Genomic DNA, 16,751 nt, shown 5'->3' on the forward strand with positions numbered 1-16,751 from the left:
AACAAAGGAAAATGGCTGTGGCTAAATATGCATTTAATCGAGACCTTACGGCTCTTGAAGTCTTTTAAAGATGTCTCCCAAAACATGATTTTGCAAGTAAAGATCCTTTCAAAGATGTTTTCTTTTTGGAGAGGAAGATACAGAAACATCACCCATCACATATTGTGCAAATGAACCAACAAATAAACCGAATCAAAAGGAAATGAGGGAGATGATAATGAAGGTTACACTTTTGGTTTATTTCTATCTGCATAAAGTGGCACTGTTTTGTATCTCCTAAATGAAAGTCGTACTACTGAGTCAATGTTACCTGGGCAGGTGCATTGTATTGTGTATTTAATTACAGTGTTAAATTTCTACTTATTTCTAAAATTTGCTCACCCCACACCACACCCACACACGTAGTCTTCTCTGGGACTGACAATAGGCATGTCCATGAAGCAGGAGGAGGTTAAAGTACAGACAATGGCCAAGAAACACATCCACATAAACTAGTCAGCCCATGAGGGGACTCTGTGACACTGGCACCATTAATATCAGATACCAACTCAGAGTCCCACACTGACTTCAGAGAGGCTCACAGTACATCCAATTGAGAAGGCCTCCCGTTGCATTCTTGAACATCATTGGAGGATGCTGATTTCTGGCTTGTCATGGATGAGAGACACATATAGATATGTGACCAATAATAATTTTATATGAAATTTACCGTTACATTAAGGCATACAAGTAATTATAAGTAAACTGGAAGAGCATCAGTTGCTTATATTTTTGAATTAATTTTCAGGTCCTGTGGATGTCAGTATTCTAGCTAAATGTAACCCCTGCCTATCAAATCCGTGTAAAAATGATGGCACATGTAATAGTGATCCAGTTGACTTTTACCGATGCACCTGTCCATATGGTTTCAAGGTAAGTAAAAGCACTTTAAGAGTCACAGTTTGAGCGCATAACTTTTCTTCGTGTGCCTTTATTATTCTACTGTGCTTTCTGTATGTGCCGAGAACTACTTTACTCGACTATACTTGCCCCTTCTTCTCCAGGGGCAGGACTGTGATGTCCCAATTCATGCCTGCATCAGTAACCCATGTAAACATGGAGGAACTTGCCACTTAAAAGAAGGAGAAGAAGATGGATTCTGGTAGGTCATTAGTCTATGACCATCTGTGTCTGAAGTATTGGAGCAAAGATAACTAAGCCAACATGCATTTTCCTTTTCAAATCAAAGAACAGTATTTTTCAAAGAATTCGAGAGAAAGGGCAATATGTATTGGTCCCTCCCGTAGATATTGCAATATAAAAAATAAATGGAGACACTACAGCATTTTCAGCACAGGATGCTACAAAACCAAAACTAATTTACAAACATACACATGTGCACATTATGGTTAATCAGGTCAGATTAGGGCAAGACAAAGTATTAATATTGGCTCCATTATACTAATTAATAGCCAACTAGTCCCCTACTGCTAGTCATATATTCATCTGTTGTTTTGCTTATTGCTTTAACAGACAGTGTGTAATGACAAGATATAGGTCCCACTGAAACAGAAAATTAACGATTTATTTCCAAGACGCAATGTAAGTAGACAGACTGGCTGTGAACGATTTTAATCTGGAGTTATTTAATCATATGGTACAATTACTTCAGATGTACTTCATGAATTATGAACTGGAGCTCTTTATTAAATGACACTAATAATGTCACATAAGAATGCTAATATACTACTAAAACTTGTTAGAATTTCACTTTTTAGAAGAAATAGACTTCACTGCTGCATTCTATTATGAAGTTCTCTCTTATTCATCTAGACTTTACTCAAAAATTATTCGATACATACTCAAGATAGTTTTATGCCAGAGGAAGGATTGTATTTAAGACAAAGAGAACATTCACATTTTGTAATTGCAAGGAAGACAAAATTTTGTTTTCGGATTTTTTTTTTTCAAAACATCAAGGACATTATAAGTATGTTAGTAGATGTTGCAGTTTTAAAGATCAGAACCAGTTCCTCTTCATTTATGAGCAAAGAAGCCTGAATTATTTTATTAGAGCACAACTCAAGATTAAGATACCTAGGGCTGTGGAATAAAACTGCTTGTGTTTTAGACCTGCAAATACAGTGGGTTTGTTGACTTTTAAGACCATGGAACCATTTGCCTTCTTGCAACCGGCATAAATTTTATTTTTTGAAGGGTTTCTGCTTTGGTGGATATTACCTTAAATTGATGTTTACAACATGTCAGTTAAAACCATTTTAAAAAATCAATTTCTGGTAGTTAAAAGCTCTACGGTTGATGAGTGTAATTATGCTTTTTTCAATATTTAGACCACATGACTTTAAAATGCAACAAAAAGATGTTTTTTGCCTTTTCTCCTCTGGCATTCAGGTGTATTTGTGCTGATGGATTTGAAGGAGAAAATTGTGAAGTCAACATTGATGATTGTGAAGATAATGACTGTGAAAATAATTCTACATGTGTCGATGGCATTAATAACTACACATGCCTTTGCCCACCTGAGTATACAGGTACAAATAATAGGAAATATTTTGCCTTCGATCAGTATATCTGTTTGAAAGCATCATTGGAACTATGTTATATATGTTTAGTAAATCTTTTTTATTTGATAAATGGTAGGTGTCTTGAAAATCAGATGTAATGTAAATAACATAAGGACTTAAAGATAGTTTCAGCTAACCAAATAAAAGACCCAGGAATCTCTGTTCAAACGCATGCATCTATTATAAAGCCATGCTATCCAGTAATAAAAGAAGCTATTTTGCTAAAGCTTTTAGTCCCACTATTAAATGGCATTTTTGTGCAAACCATTTTCCCTGTGCAAACCAACCCCCAGTACCTGTGTGAAAAGAGGACATTTATTTAATAGCCAAAACATAATTAAGCTTTTGAGATCGTTCGTCTTCATACTTGTGTCTTCGCTAGTGAGTGTTTGCCTCTAGTAACCCATGTCCCTCAAAATAAAAGTCAGGAAGATATTGAGCACTTTGGATAGTCTTATAAGACTATCACCTTTTTTCTAACACTTTTGTTTCTTTGGATGACACATCTCATTAGAGTATTAATTGCTAAACTTCCTCCCTATTCAAACCAATTTGCTCTGAAGTGAACATCAAGTTTATGACTTGTCTGTTTTGTCAGAATTGATTTTTTATTTTTTATTTTTTGTGGCTCTGAATTAGAAACTTCATAGATATGCTCTTTTTCCTTTAATAAATCACTTAACATTGACAAAGGAAAAACAAGAAAGTTGTACATTTTATTTGTAAGAAAAAAATGGAGAAGTAATTTTGGTCACTCTACTCAAAGTTGCCGTTTTCATTTTCTGGGTGCATTTCATTTACTGTGTCTGTTTTCATATAATTTAATACATAGTGAGAAAATCAAAGGATGAAATTACAATGCAGGTGACTGGAGTTAACATCTCATAACATGAAAGATGAACATACATCTGTATAATTAAATTTTCCCAGGGATTTGTTGGAAAATTATTAAAATGGAAGCTTTTATGGAATACCCAAACTGAACTTTACTAGGTACCTTTCTTGATGGGAAAATGCTAGGTAGAATAATGAGGCTCGGTTTTGGCAACCCAGATCTGTTTGAGTGACTCTGAAGGCTGCCTTTTCTAGGGTCTTATTTTTAATTTTTATTTTTTTGGCACCAATAAAGCACCCAATGTCATGTAAAGCAGTAATAGCATATTAAGTTTCCAGTAGAAATTTGAACGTGCTGTATTACCAAGTCTTCTAGTAGTTGTCTATGGCCCTTCGACTGCTTAGTGGGTGGAATTTTAGCATTATTTGATATTTTACATAAACAAAGAATAGCAAGTATATTCAACATGCACCCTTCTAGAGTATCTGGAAAGAATGTAGGTGTTACGTAGCTTTGATTTTCACACTAATATTACCAATATTATCACACCTCAGAAACTTGACTTGGAGCACTTTGAGCTACCTAAGAATTTAACTTCATTGGATGGGCTAATTTAGACTTCTCCAAGAAGCCCGATGTTTGCACTAAAATCTGCTACCTGGTACCTTCTTAGGATAGAATAATTCTCTTTTCCATCATTTTCCTGATCATTATAGAAAGGGCTTAAGAACCCAGTTAATTTCGGAGGCCTCCTTAAACCAAGCCACTGTCACTGCACCAGACAAATTGGACCCAAGCATTTCAAGCAAGCTTTGCCTAACCAATGCACAGAACCAGGAATGAATATATATATATATATACACACACATATATATATACATATATATGTGTGTGTATATATATATATATATTTCCTGATGAAAACCTAGGCTTTGGAGCACAACTGCAATCAGGTTCTTATGTGTCTTTTTGACAATAAAATTTCTAGACGGTGGTTGAGGACTCTTGAGTTGGTTTGGAGGAGTCCTCCTGCTTTGACTTTAGATTTGCTATTCCTTATTCTTATCCATTTCTTTTGAGTCTTTGTCTCACCTGCTCACCCTTCATTTCCCCAGCTCCCTCCCTACACCTGCTCCTCTTGAACACATGTTTTCTCCTATTCTAAGTGTCAGTTCAGAGCAGTTTCCTTGGAGAAGTGTTATGAAGCCTCACTTCCCCAACTATGTCAGATCTCTTTCTTTGAAACGTATCATAAATACCTAAAGCTTAGCCAAACCATTTTTTAGCCAAAATGTGACATCTATAAAAGCTGTCATCTGGGAACTTGCCATGAGTATCTGTCAAGAGCCATTTGGCTCTCCACAAGAACTGGGACTGTTTTAGTCTTTTTACTTATAACTATTGCAAATGTCAGTTTGCCTTAATTTGGGCAAAGAATCAACAAAAATACTAAACAGAAAGTGCATGGTGTACAGAACATGAAGATATGACCATTTTATCTTTGGAATGGGTCTTGTGGGCCATGAAGAGTTTGACAATTTGGCATGAGAGAAGGTATCTAAATGGGGCAAATGTATAACTCATCTATTAATTGTAGTATTTTTGTGCACACATGAAATGAGCTCATTTACAAAATTTCTAACAACCATCTGCGGATTTTGAAATCATTGACACATAAGTGACCTTTAATTATGGGGAAGTATGAATGAGGCTCTAGAGTTTTATATCCTACTTCATCCAAGTCTGCAGTTAAGGAGGAATTTTCTTATAATGTGATTATATGGTTTTAAATTTGAGTTTGGAATCTGATTAATGAGCATGAGATCTGGGAGCAGAAGCCCTGCTATGCTCAGGGAATATAATAGTGTTGTCAGTGTTTAAAAATCATCCTAGTAACAAGTTGATTTTTCCTTTGAAAATTTTTTATTCTATATCCCGAAAGCATACAATGAGAAGTGAACTCTGTTTAATAAGAACAAATAATGACTTACAGAAAAAAAGCTTGTAAATTATTATGGTGACAGTTTTTGTATTTGACACCTATGTCAAGAGTCAGAACGGACATTATGTCAATGGAAACAAATTCAGAGATCTGAGGGCAATCTGACAGAGAAGTTATGATGTGATGAACAGACTACAAAACGTGACTAGAAATATTTAAAATAAAATGAGCCACCAATGGGGAATTTATTAAACATTGTTTAAGCCCTATGTGACCAAAATATCACAGTAAGTAGTTACTGATTTGTTAGAGGAGAAAATTCTCTGCTCTTTCCTGCTCCAGGGATTGACAGCATGAATTGTAAGGACAAGTACTGTTTTTCTGTTATTTAAATATTGCTGTAACTTCACCACCCTAGTCACCAAAACCATTCTCCATATACTCCAGTTCATCATCTGTGCTTCCAGTTGTGTAATGCATGACTGCTGATTACTAGTATATTTTAGGTAAGATTAACTTTTGAAAAGTTGAATTCACTATGAATCTAAATTAACATCCCTATACTATTAAGAAAGTAGGACTTCAGAATTGTTAAACAAATAATTTTAAAATTAAATTTAAGGTTTTAATTGTAGCTTGAGAGAATTTTGTTGATTTTGATTTTTTGTTTGGTTATTTTTTTAAAATCATGATCATCTTCTTTCTAAAGACAAGACATTTCTTGGAGCTAAATTTCCAAGGAATTCCTGAAATAACATAAACCTAACACCTATGCAAATAAAAACTATAAATATGACACCCTTGTTTTTTAAAAAAATGGACACTTTTTTTAGGCTGTAGTGTTAACTTAGGTGTTTAATTCAAAAATGTGCTTTTGTGTATTTCCCAACAGTCAGAACCCTGGATCTGCTATATCAAGACTGTGTGTCTTAATTAACTCTTATTCTTACAGGACCACATACAAGTATGACACAGTTGATCACATTTTAAGCCCTTCTTTCACGTAATGGGATTACTTAAATTCCATAAAATGAACATCTCCATGCAAATTGGGTGTGTAAAGCCTTAGAACACATTTTGTGGAAAATATTCAGACCACTTTAAATTTTCCATTGTGTACCCATTTTCTCTTTGTTTTCCGAATCTCTGACGCCCATGCACAAGCCATTCAGTGTCCATCTTAAACAGTAACACTGCTGGTTGTTCCATCACCTGGTTTAGACGCAGACCTCTAGCTCCCTGTGATGGCATTTACCTTTTGCCTCATTTTCTCCATGTTTGTGCGTGTGGCCCGGCTGTAGGTAAGAAATCCAAGCCTTGCTTCAGCTCGCTCGCCCACCCCTGCTTCTCTGTTGTGAACGCTGCGCATTGGCTTCCTGTGCTCTGCTGTTGTATTGCAATGTAAAAAGTCTTTTGTCTCTTCTGTCTTTGTCGCTGCCAGCTGCTAATCTGAATGAGGTGGAAAAAGGTTAGTTGCCTTTTAAGTCTATTATGATTTTCATTTTAGTCTCCCTCTTTCTTGTAAAGTTACATAGATTTCACTGTGTGTACACAGTAAAAAGGAATGTTGACAAAATATAAAATCTGAAAACAATATGCCAAATCAGTCATTCAGATCTTCAATCTATGCATCGCTATGACAAACAGTATAAAATGGGCCTCTGAAATGCAATTTATCTATTGTTAGAAGACAATGAATAGAAACTTTTTGAGTGGGAAGAAGGGGTGGCTAGAATAAGGGACTAATATAATTTTTTTTAATTTTCTACTTGTCTATATTCTTTCACTTTTTAAATATATCACAAACATATTATTTTTGGAATGAAAAACATAGGTTATTTAGTACTGTAGATAAGGCTGTAGATAGAAAAATTTTTAAGTAAGACTGTTCCCATAACTTTAAGCAAATATCTTTAGTAACATGTAATATGAAAAATATTTGAAGGTATATACATTTATTGAAACACTTTATGAAATAAATATTATAAAGCCCAAGAAGTTGACTTATAAATTTGTGTTATAGGATACCGTGACTACTAGGTAGTATGTTTAAGCATAAAAATGCCATATTTAATTATTGACGTCAATATGGGCCACTGGGCTCCCAAAATACATCAGGGCCCAAGAACGTGAGTCATAGAATTATTTTATTTATTTATTTATTTATTTATTTATTGAGATGGAGTCTCACTCTGTCGCCCAGGCTGGAGTGCAGTGGCGCGATCTCGGCTCACTGCAAGCTCCACCTCCCAGGTTCACGCCATTCTCCTGCCTCAGCCTCCCGAGTAGCTGGGACTACAGGCGTCCGCCACCATGCTTGGCTAATTTTTTGTATTTTTAGTAGAGACAGGATTTCACCGTGTTAGCCAGGATGGTCTCGATCTCCTGACCTCATGATTCACCTGCCTCAATCTCCCCAAGTGCTGGGATTACAGGTGTGAGCCACCACACCTGGCCTGAGTCATAGAATTATTAGAGTGATAGCCATGTCTGGGAAATCATCATGGAATATTTATGAAATGTTATCTTAAAGACCTAGAGTTTTAACTAATTACATTGGATTTTTAATTATTCAGCTTACCAAAAGTCTTCAAGTACCAGATGCTGGCACAGTGTCCTAAAAGGAACACAATGTGTGCTTGTCTTGATAGCTCCAGTTGTATCTGAAGCATTTGCAGTTGGATTATGAGGATAATAAGGAAGTTATAGACTGGGCGCAGTGGCTTACGCCTGCAATCCCAGCATTTTGGGAGGCCGAGGCAGGTGGATCCTTTGAGCCCAGGAGTTTGAGACCAGCCTGGGAAACATGGTGAAACCCTGTCTCTACTAAAAATACAAAAATGAGCAGGGCGTTGCGGCACAAGCTTGTAGTCCCAGCCACTTGGGAGGCTGAAGCAGGAGAATCGCTTGAACCTAGGAGGCAGAGGTTGCAGTGAGCCGAGATTGTGCCAGCGCACTGCAGCCTGGGCAAGAGAGTGAGACTCGCTTTCAAATAAAAAAAAAAAACAAAAAACAAAGGTTATTATATAGCAGGTCTCTCTGTCTTCTCTTGCTATGGGCTTCATTTCCTCTGTTGCATTGTTTGGATGATTTACTGTGTTTGCTGACTTACTCTTACAGTGTGCAGAGTTAAGTTGAAAACCATGAAAACAAATGGTTTCATATTTTAGAATGTAACAGTATAACATGTGCTATTCTCTGTGGATTAATGCATCTAATACCTTCCTGGGTCAAATGGCATCTTTTCTCTTTACAAGTACTAAGCAATTGGTGGCCTGGGTCAGGGATGTCTAAGGTCTGAGTCTATCTCAGAAACATAATAGCAATTATTCCATCACAGGAATATGTCCTTAAATTGTTGTGTATACTCTTAGAAACAATCTTGGCAGTACAAGTGTTTTAAATCGCCATGTGGTTTCATGTGTTGACTAAATTTCATGCTTATGTTTATAAAAGCTCCCTTTTATTTCCAAGAATTTGCTGCTGACTGAATTTGCTTTTAAAAGCAGTCAAATCATTCTCTATATTTTCAATTCAAAACTTAATTGGAAATAGAATTTCCATTTTTTTCTAGCACCTGGGGGAATTGTCTTAAATAAAAAGAATGTATATCATTAGTCAATACATTGTTAATTTAAAAGAACTCTGTAGTTTATGTGAACAACACAAAGGTGGGCAAAAACTTCTATGAAACAATGATAAACCACTTATTCAAGGATATGCACCTTGTAAGTAGAGGCCGAGATGCAAACCCATGTCTCATTGGCCCCAAAGCATGCACTTTGAGGTGGGGGCCTCTGCTGGAGCCTGTCCCTTCTGCCTTGCTGCCTCCTTCCAGGCACGGCTTCTTTTCTATCTCACAATAGCTTATTTCTCATTCATGATTTATGCCAAACAAGCTTTCCTTCTGCTCTCCTGCTGTCTCTTCAGCTCGCTATGCACAATTGTCCTTATGTAAGGAAAGCTGTACCCACAAAATTCAAGTGCAGCCAAGCCGTCTATTTTATCTAGATAGGAAAAAAGCACTGAATGAATGCCTGTACAATTAATGAATAAATTCCCCCTGAGAACTAGGCTACCTTTTATCCCATAAGGCAGGTGGTTAGTTTGCGTAGGTAAGGGGAAAAGTTCGGGTTTCTCTTCCTGGCACGAATATTTATAAACTCTGGGACACCTCCCAGTCTTTTATTTTTCTTCTGTGAAAGAGGAATAATGATATCTGTCATTTAATTCACATAGACATTTGAGAGTAACATGTAACTATGTATCGGAAAACACTTTGAATTGGTAAATGTCTATACTCTGGAAATATCGAAGGCTGCCCTGTAAGACAGGTTTAAATTTTGCATCATTTAATTCCAGCCATCATCACTACAGTGACATGGTCCAGATATATTTGATGCCATTCCTCATGGCAGAAGAATTCTTATGGGAATTCTTTATTCAATTTTTTATAAAGAAAATTACCTAAGGCAAATTATGTATAGAATGGAAATTTCTCTCCCCATATTGTTCAGTATTGTCTGTCTTTATTATTATTGTTTTTAATTTTACTTTGCATGCTCACTTCGTATAGAAAGATTTTATTTAGGGATAGGTCTTTGGTCCTCTTTGCCCCCATACACTACTTTGAAACATAAAGAAATACACAATGCTGAAGAGCTCTTGGATTTGGCTGAGTTGGATTTGTAGATTTTGTGTATATTTTTAGATTTTCATGATCTCTTAGTAACAGTGACTTCTGTTTTTAATTCTGCTTCGAGATGTGTAAGGTCTTTATATCAAGGTCGTTATAGTCGCGGACACACTTGTGAGCCTCAAATAAGGGAAACGTAAGTTGCCGTCTGTTTTTACTAGAGAGAATACTTTGGCAGCCTAATGATACTATGTGGTTTGTATTCATCCTCCAACCTTTCAAAACTTTCTTAAATGCACTTTAATCTCAAAAAAAGTTTTAAAGATCTTGTTTGCTCTTTAGTTAATAGGCAGTGCCCATTGAGCCCAGAACAACAATTTAGCCTAAGCAAGTCTTATTCAATCTAATTTGAATTTATTTATTTTGAAAACTGAGTTAAATATTTTCTGAAGTTTCAGTAGCTGCTGGAATTGGCTATGTTATTTAGCCTCAGTGTTCCAATAAGGAAGTGCTGAAAAACACTTCATTTTCTGTTTGTTTATTTGGAGAGGTAAGTTTTTTTTTTTTTCATTTAAAAATATATCAGATGCTTATTGAGAAAATATCTTATGCAGGACACCATGCTAAGTATTGAAAGTGATACAAAAATCCATAAGACAATACCCTGATCTACTGAGCAAAAACTCTTTGGCTTTGATTCTTTACTGCAAGATCAGATCAGTTCAAATATTTCTCAGTACATAACCATCACTTCTCACATCCCAAGAACATTAATAATATAATATAGCTACTTTACTAGTTTGTAAGTAAAGAAAAACACTCCTTCTGAATATGAACACTGACCAATCTCCCGGACAGACTCAAGCAACTCATTTCATACCACTTAGAAAACAAAAATAGGAACCAAAAACTGATTTTCCTTCTTTGAAATGTCTTAACACCTACGTTTATAGCATATTTTCTTGAACCTTCCTATTTTGAATTATGATAAACTTTTATCTCACAGGGTTTCTCTATGGCAGCGTTCCCATTATGTACGTGTCCCATTTTGCACGTATTGCACACAAAGATCACATCTGTTAATGGCTAATGTATCTTACTGGGCATCTGCCTGTGTTACTGTGTTGTGGTGCCTGGGATTATAACCTTGAGTATGTAACAAATAGGGCCTGCCTGGTTTAGCAAAAGAGGAGAAAATATACATACTTTTCTTTCAGGTCCAACTTAATGAAGCTGCCCTGTGATGACTCCCATAATCTCATCAGCTATATCCACCCTGTGCTATAGATCATCAGTCTCTCTGCCACACTGCATGGTCTGTAGGAGGAGAGAGAATGTTTCTGTTTCTATAAATAAAGAACAAATGGGAAATGTATACTTTCTAAAATCAGAATTGGATCGAATTTATAAAATTTGGTAATGATAAACATTCAGGTCCATTCATCTTAACCTTCCTCAAACATTCCACTTAAGTGCTGACAAGTGCAATTTCTTGATAATGGAGCTCATAGTCTCTCCATCCTCCATTGGAATGGTAATTGTTAGGCATAAAAATACAGTAGGGAAATCTGGAAATGAACAGTCTACCCATATCATCCAGCCTGCAAGGGCACACCTCGGGCTCACATCTCAGAACACAAATCTGCTATCAGTTTTTTAATTCTCTCTTGGCTTCCTTACATTGTTCTTTATGTGATCTGGGTCTCCATTAACATTTAAAAAGCATTTGCCTGCAAGAAGCAATCAAATAAGTGCTATCTTTCCTATTTTTTTATCCAGCACCTAGTTTGTGCCACTTTACTAGCGAATGCAATGGGAATGGAGAAATACAAAAATATAAATATAAAGGTATACCATGCCCTCAAGTAGTGTACTTTTAAGAAATTAAATCATATTTTTTATCTGTTAGGTTGCTTATTTTGATATCTTCCCTTGCTGAGTTAATTCAAAGAGAATAAAATTAGTACATTTATTCAAATCTTTCTTGAGTTTGACTGATTACATTTAACCCTAGAATTCTGGTGCAGTTATTCAGATTGCCACCCTAAATTTCTCCTTCATTATTATCAATATTAATAATTATTTCTTATAAAAAACAGTTTGTTACAAGTTACAGTAGGAATAAAAATGGGCTGCAATATCAGCTCCAGTACCCTCGCCACCTCTTTCGTACATCTATGATATCCAGAATGGACTCAGATTTTTATCTATTTCAAAGAGAGAAGAAGCTAATCTAGTTACATTAGCAGAAGGTAGCAACAGTAGCAAGAGTTATGTGTGCCAGCAACACCATGTACTGCTATCTAAAATTATTTTGTTGTAGACATGCCCAATTTGAATTTAAAAAGCTAACTTTGGGGAAAATTAAAGAGAGATACTCAACATCCATTTAGTGTAAAACAAATTAATATTTTTAACAGTGATTTGAGTTGGAAAATTTCAGAAATCTTAATCTGGGAAAAAAATGACCCACTTTTTTGATAAGCAGGCGTCCACCTTTTTGATAAGCAGGCTTTGAGGACTAAATAAGCCTAGATGAGACATCCCATTGCCCAGATTTCTTGGTAGATAGAAAGAAATTAATAGTCCAGCCAAGGCAGACACAGTAGCTCATGCCTATAATCCTGGCACTTTGGGAGGCCGAGGCAGGTGGATCACGAGGTCAGGAGTTTGAGACCAGCCTTGCCAATATGGTGAAACCTTGTCTCTACTAAAAATACAGGAAAAAAAATCCGCTGGGCGTGGTGGTGCGTGCCTGTAATCCCAGCTACTCAGGAGGCTGAGGCAGGAGAATTACTCAAACCCAGGAGGCAGAGGTTACACTGAGCTGAGATTGCACCACTGCACTTTAGCCTGGGTGACAGAGCAAGACTCCGTCTAGGGAAAAAAAAAAAAAAAAAAAAAAAATAGCCCAGCCAACAATTCTTCAGAACTTTCCTGTCTGTAATTAACACAGCTTATTTAGCGAAGAGAACAAATCTCTTTGGGATAATAATGTATTTCAGAACTGTATAATATAGTTTTTAATAAAAATTAAAAATTTCATTCAGCCCAGTTTCTAGGCCGGGATGCTACCCATATGTCAGTCATTAAGGAAACTTAACGGACAGTAGGAAATTAGATGTTGATCTTATTTCTCTAAATTTTCCATATGGGAACTTCTCCAGGGTAAAGCTTTGTCATACTCATCCTTCAATCATTTGCTAGATCTAGCACCAAAAATTTCTCCCAAGATGTGTAATGAAAATTACACTAAAGCAGCTTTTGTTGGCGAAATAAAAAAACCTCACTCTGAGAGAGTACATGTAAACTAATTATATTATCAGTAAATTTATTTTTAAACTATTCTTACTCATTTCGGGAAACATTTATTGTTAACTCTCATGGACCATATACTATCTTCATTATTCATTCATTTGTCAAAAAATTACTATAGTTAAGAAATTTCAATAATGCTTAATGAGTTAAAGCAGTATTTTTTAAAGAAAAAGTACATTTAAGAAATTTGACAGTATGTACAGGAAATGTAAATCAACTCAAATATTCTCCAAATATATATATAATATATATATTTAATATAATATATATCATATATAATATATTATATATGATTTATATATATTATATATTATGTATATATTATATATATATATATATATTTGAGACCGTGTCTGGCCTAGGCTGGAGTGCAGTGGCATGATCTCAGCTCACTGCAACCTCCGCCTCTCAGGTTCAAGCGATTCTCTTGCCTCAGCCTCCCAAGTAGCTGGGATTACAGATGTGCACCACCATGCCCAGTTATTTTTTGTATTTTTAGTAGAGACAGGGTTTCACCATGTTGACCTCAGGTGATCCACGCACCTCGGCCTCCTGTAGTGCTAGGATTACAGGCATGAGCCACTGTGCCCGGTTGATATAATGTAAAGTAATAAAACACTTTCAGGATTATTTTTATACTTAATGATAGTATATATATATTATGTGTGTGTGTGTGTGTGTGTGTGTATGCACATAAGTAGTTAATAATTGCAGCTGTTAAAGTTCAAGATCATCTGCAAACTTACCATAAAGCTGATGGCACAGGCATTCGACTCACTTTCTCTTCTTCAAGACACAGTAGTCTATGATTCTCTTGCCTTTGCCGTCTCTAAGACCTTGAAGAGGAGAATTGTTGTTATTATTTGAATAGCCTGTCCTGCAAGCTCTAACTGCTAACACCAGCTCCCCTCCAACAGAGGAGTAAGTGATGATTGGTCCAAGTCAAGCACAACTCACAGTGCTTTGCAGAGAGACATCTGGCCACAACAGCAAATGTAGAGCTAATCTACACTACTGTGCTCCACTTACATCTTGACTCTCTTGAAGCACGGGGAGCCTTGTCATGGAGCACTCCTTCTCCTTTGTGCACCGCTTATTACAGACTGACTGTTGGAGAAGCTCATAGTCCTAAAAGAAAACTTGAGACAAAGGAGAGGACAGCTAGATGAAATAAAATGAGAGGAAAGAGACGTAAAAATGAAAAAAGAAAAAAAAAAGAAAAAGGAAGAAATAGTGGCGTAAGTTGAAAGTTTTATTCCCCTCTGTAAACTTCCAGTGATTTGGAATTTACTACCTGTATTGTTTTGCTAGGGCTGCCATAACAAATTACTGCAAACTGGAGGCTTAAACAACAGAGTTTTATTGTCTTACAGTTCTGGAGGCTAGAGGTCTGAAATCAAGGTGTCGATTCCTGCCAAGGATTGTGAGGGAAATGTCTCTTCCAGGCCTGTCTAGTTGGCTTCTCCCTGTTTTTCATATCATCTTCCCTCTATGCCTGTCTTTCTTGGTATCCAGGTTTCCCTTTTTGATAACACAAGCCGTATTGGATTAGGGCCTATGCTAATGACTTTATTTTAACTTGATTTCCTCAGTAAAAACTCTATCTCAAAATAAGGTCACAACCTGGGGTACTAGAGGACTCAAACATATTTTGTTTTGAGGGGCACAATTTAATCCTCAACACCACATCACTGTATTTTAAACTCTGTTTGCACCAGAAAACCTGGTCTTCTTCCACTGTTCTCCATGTCACCGAAAGGTAATTCCCAATATATGTACCCAAATCATAGACATTCTAGACAACTCCCTCTCTCTCTTTCCCCCATGCTTATTCAGTCCATCACAAAGTCCCATCTGTTTTGCTTCCTAAACACTACTTTGGGCCATGTATATCTCCACCCCACCCCTACCCTGTACAAGTGGTCACCTCTCATGTGCACTTGTATCCCCACTTATGCAATCTGCCGTCCTCCACTGGAGACAGAGTTCTCTCTCTCTCTCTCTTTCTTTCTTTCCAGAATTTCGCTCTTCATTGCCCAGGCTAGAGTAGTGCAGTGGTGCAATCTCTGCTCACTGCAACCTCCACCTCCCGGGTTCCAGCAATTCTCCTGTCTCAGCCTCCCAAATAGCTGGGATTATAGGCACCCACTACCACACCTGGGTAATTTTTGTATTTTTAGTAGAGACGGGGTTTCACCATCTTGGCCAGGCTGATCTCAAACTCCTGACCTCAGGTGATCTGCTTGCCTTGGCCTCCCAAAGTGCTGGGATTACAGGCGTGAGCCACTGTGCCCGGCCAGAGTGCTCTTTTCAAAGTGCAGATGTCATCTGGCCATGCCCCGACTCAAAACTTTTCAGTGGGAGCCCATTATTCATAGAATGAAGACCTTCGACCCTGTGGCCCAGCCAGCCTCTGGGGCTCCTCTGGCACCATGTTTTCCCGGGCTCACTCCCCATCTCTTAGGGCTCCTGTTCTTCATGCTGCCTCCTGCAGAAGCCTCTGTCAGAGCTCTTCATTCTCCACTTCACCCTTGCCTCCGAGTCTCACCTCTTCAGAAGAATCTCTCCTGTCCTTCTTCAGAGGAAACAGTCCCTTTCTAGAGCCCCATAAAATGTTCCTGCTTAGCATTCAGCACAGAGGCAATTTTATGCATATAGTAGTCCCCTGGTTATCTGCGGGTGATATGTTCCAAGACCCTCAGTAGATGCCTGAAACCACAAATAGTACTGAAGCCAGTTGCTATCAATCAGAACATGTTTCTGTTCATGTCTTTCAACCCACACACTGAATCCCTCTTCATCCCAAGTAAGCCCTTAGCATGCATGGTGGCTGTAACTTTTGCAGTTTGAGGTATGACAGCAAAACTAGTATGAATTTCTTTTTTCCTTGTTCACAACTTTGCAGAGATAGGAGATTCATTTTTGCTGTAGATCTTAGCAACCTCAGTGTACAATTTTTCTCTCTTTCCTTATTAAGTTAAGAACTTTTACCTTTTCACTTAAAGGAAGCACTTGACAGTTTCTCTTGGGCTCGTCCAAATTACCAACATCACTACTCTTGCACTTTGGGGCCATTATTAAGTAAAATAAGGTTTCCTTGAACAGGATGACTGTGATACCACGACAATGGATTTGATAACTGAGATGGCTCATAAGTGACTGATGGGCAAGAGGCTTCTTCAGCCAGATACCCTGGATAGAGATAATTTACGTGCTGGGTGTGATGGAGCAGAATGGAACAAGATTTCACCAAGCTACTCAGAACTCATGCAATTCAAGACTTACGAATTGTTTATTTCTGGAATTTTCCATTTAATATGTTTTGGCCGCTGTTAACAGTGGGGAACTGAAACCACAGAAAACAAAACTGCCGATAAAGGGGGACTACTTTACTTGGGAAATTACTGAATTAATATCTTTCTCCTCCTCCTCTCATACATAAACTCTGTGGAAATA

General features: G+C 37.1%; 1 protein-coding gene across 2 annotated transcripts in view; it reads left to right on the forward strand.

Annotated features, from left to right (window-relative positions):
- The window catches only part of SLIT2 (slit guidance ligand 2), a 369,313-nt gene that overhangs the window by 314,999 nt on the left and 37,563 nt on the right, over positions 1-16,751 (forward strand). For both annotated transcript variants that reach the window (XM_001163449.6, XM_001163334.8), the window contains 3 exons: positions 788-912; positions 1,044-1,141; positions 2,392-2,531. In XM_001163449.6, the coding sequence (XP_001163449.2) occupies positions 788-912; positions 1,044-1,141; positions 2,392-2,531 (363 nt within the window). The remainder of the gene's footprint in view (positions 1-787; positions 913-1,043; positions 1,142-2,391; positions 2,532-16,751) is intronic.

Source organism: Pan troglodytes, chromosome 3 (genome assembly GCF_028858775.2).
Source record: "Pan troglodytes isolate AG18354 chromosome 3, NHGRI_mPanTro3-v2.0_pri, whole genome shotgun sequence".
Lineage (NCBI taxonomy): Eukaryota > Metazoa > Chordata > Mammalia > Primates > Hominidae > Pan > Pan troglodytes.